The 7636-nt window shown below is 53.0% G+C and overlaps 2 protein-coding genes across 2 annotated transcripts in view; both read right to left on the reverse strand.

The window, feature by feature from the left end:
* Positions 1 to 578, reverse strand: part of LOC113963049 (yjeF N-terminal domain-containing protein 3-like) — a 9857-nt gene extending 9279 nt beyond the window's left edge. The window contains exons 1-2 of the mRNA XM_027673839.1: positions 485 to 578; positions 296 to 374 (exon numbers count right to left, since the gene is read on the reverse strand). Of these exons, the coding sequence (XP_027529640.1) occupies positions 296 to 374; positions 485 to 578 (173 nt within the window). The remainder of the gene's footprint in view (positions 1 to 295; positions 375 to 484) is intronic.
* A 4100-nt stretch (positions 579 to 4678) lies between these two features.
* Positions 4679 to 7449, reverse strand: LOC113963050 (transcriptional repressor p66-alpha-like; the record flags this gene model as incomplete). Its single annotated transcript, XM_027673840.1, has 3 exons — positions 4679 to 5431; positions 6486 to 6660; positions 7160 to 7449. Coding segments are annotated over 3 exons (596 nt in total), but the record flags the coding sequence as incomplete, so codon positions are not given.
* Between the last annotated feature and the right edge of the window lie 187 nt (positions 7450 to 7636).

Consider the following 7636-nt stretch of genomic DNA (forward strand, 5'->3'; position numbering starts at 1 on the left):
GGGGGGGGGTCCCTGGGCTGCTGGGGGGGTGGCTGGGAAAGCTGGTGGGAGGTGGGGGGTAGAGGGAAGGGGTCTCGGGGAGCACTATGGGGGGGGTGGTCGGGACTTCCCGGGAACGTGGGAAAAGCACATCCCGAGCAGGGACCCGCAGCAGAGCCCCGGGAACGGAAAAACACGGTGCCAGAATCCGTGACCCCGAGAGGGGCGGTCTGTGTGTGCGGGTGGAACAAGGAATCCCCGGGGCTGGACGGGGAGACCCGGGGGGGGGAGGCTCCGGGATCCCCCCGGGCGTCACCTGCGCTCGCGGTTCCACTTGATGAGGGTGTAATAGCCCAGCAAGAGGCTCCCGACGCCGATGGCGAACAGGCTGTACCCTGAGGGCGTGGGGGGGGCACGGTCAGAGCGGCACCGGGGGGGCCACAGGGGCCGGGATGGGCCCCCCCGAGCGATACCCCCCGAGTCCTGGGGGGGCTCCGGCGCCCACCTGAGAGGCCCCTGCGCGGGAGGTGCCGCTTGTAGTCGATGGGGCCGTACCCGCCCGGCGGGGCCATGTCCTGCTTCACCTTCGGCGCCGCCATCGCGGCGCTGCCCCGTGACGTCACTGCCCCGCGACTCGCCGCGCGGGAGCCACGTGATGCGTCACGTGGGGGAGGAGGGGGCGCGGCTTAAAAGGGCAACGCGCGGGTTTAAAAGGGCGACGCGGAGAGTGGGGCCCGGAGCGGTGGGGTTTGGAGCCAGGGGGGATCCAGAGCTCCTCTGGGATCGCCTTCCCACCCAACGGGCTCCAGGACTTCCTTGGGATCATCTTCACACCCCCCCAACCCCGAAATCCTCAGAATAAGAGGCAGATCCAAGTGTTTCTCCATTTGTTTATTGTCCTTCCAATACTGAAACCCCCTCACAATACAGTTATGGATTAATTATTGATTCCAGATCCTTCTGCTGCTGAGACTGTCAGGGTTTAGTGGGAAATTATTATCTTTTATTATTATTATTTATTATTAGTAGTAGTAGTAGTAGTAAATGTCGGGGTTGTTATGGGAGATTTGGAGTCACAATAAATCCAAGGGAAAAACTCCCACCCTGTGCTCCCTCCTTCCAAAAGGAGAGGGAAAAATGAGCCAAATTGGGTTTTTTTTGATGAGCTCTCCCTAAATTTGCTCCACTCCCTCCTGCAGCCCAAACCCCTCATTTGCCATCCCGGACTGTACTTCGGGAATTTAATTTTTCCTTAATAAGCCAGAAATAAAAAGTTCTAACTGGGTCTGAGAATCCAGAGGGAAATGAATGGATCCCAAAACGATGCTAAAAACACCTGTAGAAGCAAAAAAACCCAACCCCAAACGAGCTTGGATTTATGATTATCCAAGAGTTTCTCCTCACCATCACAGCTGGAATGGCAGGTACAGGAATCCCTGGAACGCAGAAATGAGTGAAGTCCACGAGCTGGAAAGGCTGGAGAATAAATTAATTATCTTTATATTTATATATATGTATATATATATATATATAAAAAAAAAAAGAGAATGAAATCCAAGAAAAACCACACGGCTCCCAAAATTCCAACACGGGTTTCCAATGAAAATCCGGGGTTTATTTCACAAGTTGCTAAAATCTAAAGTACAACAGTCGTTTCCCATTATTTTAGTCACTGGCTTAGAAAATTCCCGTCGTCGCGACGTCGCCGAGGGAGGGTTTTTTTTTTTTTATGGCTTTGCGGGAATCCCTCGATCCCTCTCCCCAGGAGAGGCGGGAGCCGGACCCCCCCCCCGGAACAGCTCATGCAGCGAAGCAGTGGAGGGGCGGGAAAACGGGATACGGGGCCGGATATTCCACCCGGAGGGTTTTCCGGGGCGCTCCCGGGTTTTCCGACGGAGCGCGGAGTCCGACGGGAGGTTTGTGCCGCTCCAGGAGGTGATTCCCCGACAGATCCAAGAGCCCTCAGGGATTCGGGAATCCCAGAGGTGATCCAAGAGCCCTCAGGGATTCAGGAATCCCAAAGGTGATCCAAGAGCCCTCAGGGATTCAGGAATCCCAAAGGTGATCCAAGAACCCTCAGGGATTCAGGAGTCCCAGAGGTGATCCAAGAGCCCTCAGGGATTCAGGAATACCAAAGGTGATCCAGGAGCCCTCAGGGATTCAGGAATCCCAAAGGTGATCCAAGAGCCCCTTTGGAATCAGAAATCCCAAAGCTCTCAGAGATTCAGGAATCCCAAAGGCCTCAGGGATTCAGGAATTTCAAAGGTGATCCAAGAGCCCTCAGGGATCCAGGAATCCCAAAGGCCTCAGAAATTCAGGAATCCCAGAGGCCTCAGAAATTCAGGAATCCCAGAGGTGATCCAAGAGCCCTCAGGGACTCAGGAATCCCAAAGGTGATCCAACAGCCCTTTTGGAATCAGAAATCCCAAAGGCAACAAGTAGGAATAGGAATAGCAGTAGGAATAAACCCAAGATTTGTTCCTAAGTTTGCGTCTAAACCCCCCTCCTCCACAATTCCCAGGGATTTCCCCTCCAGGCAGACCCATGATGGGAATATTCCGTTTCATTGAGATTCTTCCGTTGTTTTTTCCCATGTTTTTGTGGGGTTTCTTCCGGCAAAAAGGAGAACAGGAGGATGAGGAGGAGGTTTGGAAAAACTGTATTAAAGTGTTTGAACAACTATTTCAACCTGACCGAGCCCAGTCCCACAACACCCAACTCAACACCGGGGCTCCGGCCCCAAAGGAAAAGCCTCTCTCCCAGAATTCACACATGGATCCACTTCAATCCTTCCCAAGATTTATCCACGATTTGGCAGAAACAGGGATGCAACGAAACAAACCCCCCGGATCCCCCGCGGCATTCCCGGGAGCACGGCTGGAAAACCACGTCAGAACCCGCTGGAATCCCAACAGCCTCATTCCCTGCTGGATTTTGTGGGGTCTTTCAGCCTCGTTCCATGTAGGATTTTTCCCTTCCCTTCAAAAAAAAAATCTCCCCCAACCCCTAAAATAGTAATTTTTGGGGGTTTTATTCTCAATTACACACAAAGAAATTCGGGATCTAAAGCTTTTTTAAGCTTGGACGTTCCAAACCTTAAAACTAAAATATCCCCGATTCTTTTAAGGCTTCTTTTAAATTCTCCACGTTGGGCTGAAATTCCCAAAGTTTCCAAGCACTGAGCTGGTGGGATCCCAAAAGGTTTTGACGTCGCTTTTGTAACATTTGATTTTATATTTTCATCCTTCTGCCCCTCTTTCACTCCCTGTTTTTTTTTTTTTTCCCCAGAATCATCCAAAGTTGTTCCCCAACACTGGGAATTAATTGGGAAGTTGCCCAGGTTTCCCCCCCCCCCAAAAAAAAGGTTTTTGGATTTTAATTTGAGGAGTTTTCCTTGGTTTTTTTTGAACCAAACAAACTTTTCCAGGGGATTTAACAGCGATCCAACATCGGCATCGACGAGGAGAAAACGCAGGAATTTATCAGAGGAGAGGGGGAAAAAAAAAATCCCCGGAAACCAACCAAAAAAATTCCACACAGGGAAGGAACTGAAACTTTCCCGGAATATCAAGTGCAAAAGGCAAATGCACTCCCAGTTCTCCCTCCACATTCCCAACCCAAACCAGCCTGGAATGAACAGAAACCTCCCAAAACTTCACCCCAATTCCCCCTCCTCCGTCCCCCTTTTAGTTCTTCGGATCCCTTTGGAAGATTGGAATTCCGGGGCTTTATATCCAGCAACAAACAAATCCCAGTTTGGAAAACGAGGAGGGTTTTTTTTCAAGGAGGTTGGGAAAAAATTCCTAAATCTCGATCTTCACCCAGCAGGGAAAAAGGGAGGAGGGGGGGGGAAAGGAAAGGCTGGAATTCTGTCACTACGCCGCGGGCAGATCCGAGGGGGGGGACACGACCCTAAGGAATTCTTGGCTTCAAGTTTCGATCTCCCAGCGACTGCTACGAAAATAAACTCGGCTCCGACGGAACCCCCTTCCCCCTCTTATATATAGATATATAGATTATATATATATATATTTAGACTTTCCCAAATAATTCTCATCATCAGCACTTCCTTCCAGCACTGATATGCAAACACAAGGCGTAAGGCATGGAATTCTGCCGCTTCAATTCGACTGGAAACCCGGGAGAAGCACGAAGGAGGAGGGACGAGGAACGAAAACCAACCAAACCGGACCCGATGGGATTTTTTTGGGATCAACCAAAACTTTCCCCCTAAAGCTCCACCCGAAGCGGGATGGTGATGGATTAGAGGAGCATGCTTGGGATGCCTGGAAGAACTCGGAAGGGATCCCCCCCCCAAAACGTGCTGGGAACGGCCGGAATTCCCGGTGGGAATCACCGGAGGGAGGATCTGCCGGCGCCTCCCGCTCTCTCTCCCTGATTGCATGCAGCTCCTGGAATTCCTATTCTTTCGAGTTAATATTCCTCCAAACAACAACAACAACAACAAGAGAAACAAAACAAAAAAAAAAAAACAAAAAAAAAAAAAAAAGAGAAACCAAAACCCCTCCAAAAGGAAAAATTATCCCAAACGGTTTCACTTCGGAGTCTCCGGGAACGTAGGAAAGGCCCAACTGCTCTTCGCTGAATTAGAAAGACCCAACAAAGGTTTTTGTCTAGTCAGTAAATTAGGTTTTTAAACTACCAACGGTTCCAAAGTCTATTCCAAACAGGATCCAACAAAAGTGAGAGACTCCTGCGTGGCTCCCACCGACCAGACAAGTTTTGGTGGCAGCCAATCCCTTGGGAAAAGGACCGTACTCAACCGGAATCGGAGTCCGCACTTATTTATCGTTAGCTCGTCACCACCAGAAGGAGATTTTGGGAATATCAGGATGTGTAGACTCCCTTCCTGGCTGGAGGAGGGGGCAGGGGAAGAGGAGCAGCCACGAACTCGGCTCACTAAATGCAGGATGGGGCTGGAATTCCTCCCTCCTGGCCCCCGAATTCCACGCTGGAGCGCGACCCGGCGCCGCGGGCCCGGCGCTGGGTTTGTCGCCGGGGAACGAACCCAAAGGCAGAGAGAAGTCACTGAGTCCTTTGTGCTGGTGACGGAAAAATCCAAACTAAATACAGAAAGCCAAAAAAAAATGAAGGAATCCTTCCCCTCCCTGCCAGCCTCCGTCGGAATCCGGGACCCGCGGGGGTCACTCCTCTCGGCAGGGACGGCGGCGCTCGGTGGGATGAGGAGTGGTCTTCTTGCATCCTAGAAAGCCTGGGGCGTATCCAGCTGGGATTAAAGCAGATTCCACGGAACTGTGGTATAAAAAGGATGGCAGAAACAGGACAAGTCTTGCCGGGCATTATTTCCACGTGGCCGACTGTGGGATGGAGCGGGGCGGGATCATATCCAGGAGATACTCGCGCTGCCGGTCCACGGCCGAGGCCGATTTGTGCACGGCTAAGCTGGGACTGACGAAGGGCAAAGCCCCACCTGGGGATCAGGGAGGAGAAGGGAGAACAGGAGTCATGGAATGACACGGACACGAGGCACAACGGGGGCAAAACCCACCCCTGATCCCTGTGGGAATGGGGCACCCCGGGCACGGATCATCCCAGGCACGGATCATCCCCGGGTCAGACTCCTGCAGGAGGTGGGAGCTCCCAGAATCATCCCAGCAAACAGAGAGGGATTTCAGGACCAGAGATGAGGATTTGAACTCTCTGGAATGAGGATCTGAATGAGGATCTGAGCTCTCTGGAACGAGGATCTGAGCTCTCTGGAATGAGGATCTGAGCCCTCTGGAATGAGGATCTGAGCCCTCTGGAACACAATTACATCTTAACTGATCGATTAAACTGTCAGGGATGAGAGAATCCTGGGAAATCCACCAGTGCTGGGCAAGAGGGATCACAAAGGAGCCGTTTGCTCCAGTGGTTCCTTCTTGGAAATCCTGGAATTATCATTCAGGTGAAAAAATGACTCTTAAAACGTGATAAACCAACCTCATAAAAAAGGTTGGATTAGAATTTATGATTTCCGTTTGTTCAAAGAACAGCTTCAGTGATCCCGGATCCTGAGGATATCGGGAACATTCCTACGGGAATTTGAGATATTCCAATGGGAATTCCAACACGAACCCACTTATTTACTGGGTGTTACTTCCAGCAAAGAGAAAACATGGGTCAAAAATGAAAGGATTTAATGAAACCCCCAGAAATGAAGGACAAACCCCTGGAGTGCTGGGTGTGCACAGGGACTCCGGGATCACCGGCTGGACTTCAAATCCCTTCAGCTGAGCCACGAACGTGGAAAACAGGAGGGTTTGTTTGGTTTCATCCCCTTGGATGAGGACAAACCACCCCAAAGGCAACAATCCTAAGAGTTGATGCTCAGCACCCTCATTTCTCCGGGTGGGAAACCCCACTGGGAAAGGGATCCCGCAAGGAAAACAGCCCTTCCTCCAAGCCCTGGGAATGCTGGGCAGGGAGCAAAGGGAGAGGAGGCTCCAGGGGAGCCCTTCCTCGTGCTCAGGGGGAGCCCTTACCCGTGCTCAGGGGGGTTTTCTTCCAGGCCGCGCTGCCCTTGCTCCCGGAACGCTCCACGTGCTTCCCGCTCCGGCCGCCCAGCGAGGCCGAGGGGCTCTGGAGTTTGGGGGACGGGCTGAAGCTGTGCAGGACCCCCCGCGAGGCTCCGGCCCCTCGGGACATCTGGCTGGAACTCTGGAATACAGGGGACACGGATCCCATGGTTAGTTCCACCCTAAAAATAACCTGAGATGGATTTTGCAGGACACAATCCCCCCCTAGAACAATCCCAAGGCTCCTCTTTTCCCCATCACCCCCAAGCCTTGGCATCTCTTCCCACCCAAACCAGTCTAGGATCTTATAATTCCTGCTAAAGCCAACCTCATACAGATTTTCCCTTACCCAATTTCCCCCTGGACAATCCCAAGGCTCCCATTCCCCTCCTGATCCCTTCCCACCCAAACCACTGTGGGATCCCATGCTTAGTTCCCCCCTAAAACCAACCAGAGACAGATTTTTCCTTACCCAATTCCCCCCTGGACCACCCCAAGGCTCCCATTCCCCTCATGATCCCTTCCCACCCAAACCACTGTGAGATCCCCATGATTAGTCCCCTCTAAAACCATCCCGGGGTGGATTCTGCAGGACACAATTCCCCCCTGGATCCCCCCAGCCCCCGGGGGTGTTTCCATACCTGCTTGAGCGAGTGGTGCTGCACGAGGGGCTCTGCCTTGGGCTGCCCCGGGGGGGCCGTTTGCTGCAGGATGCGCTGCTCGATCTCCTGCTCCTGCTGCAGGGCCTTGACGAAGGCGGCCTTGAGGCGGTTCGTGTGCTCGGCCTTCAGGGCCTTCTTCTGGTTGGAGGTCATGCAGGTCTCGCACATGATGGTGCCGTTCTTCTCCTCCCGCCAGCGGCACGTGAAATCCGTCTGGCACTGCGCGCACACGAAGGGCTCGCGCGCCGCCGCCGCCACCAGAGCCTTGCCTGGGGACACACGGGGGTCAATCCTATGGCCCTTGGGGACACTGAGACACAGGATCGACCCTACGGCCCTTGGGGACACACAGGGGGGATCAATCCTACAGCCCTTGGGGACACTGAGATATGGGATCGACCCTACAGCCCTTGGGGACATGGCAGGGGGGATCGACCCTATGGCCCTTGGGGACAC

The sequence above is a fragment of the Neopelma chrysocephalum genome, unplaced genomic scaffold, assembly GCF_003984885.1.
Source record: "Neopelma chrysocephalum unplaced genomic scaffold, ASM398488v2 Primary Assembly neopelma1_187694, whole genome shotgun sequence".
Classification (NCBI taxonomy): domain Eukaryota; kingdom Metazoa; phylum Chordata; class Aves; order Passeriformes; family Pipridae; genus Neopelma; species Neopelma chrysocephalum.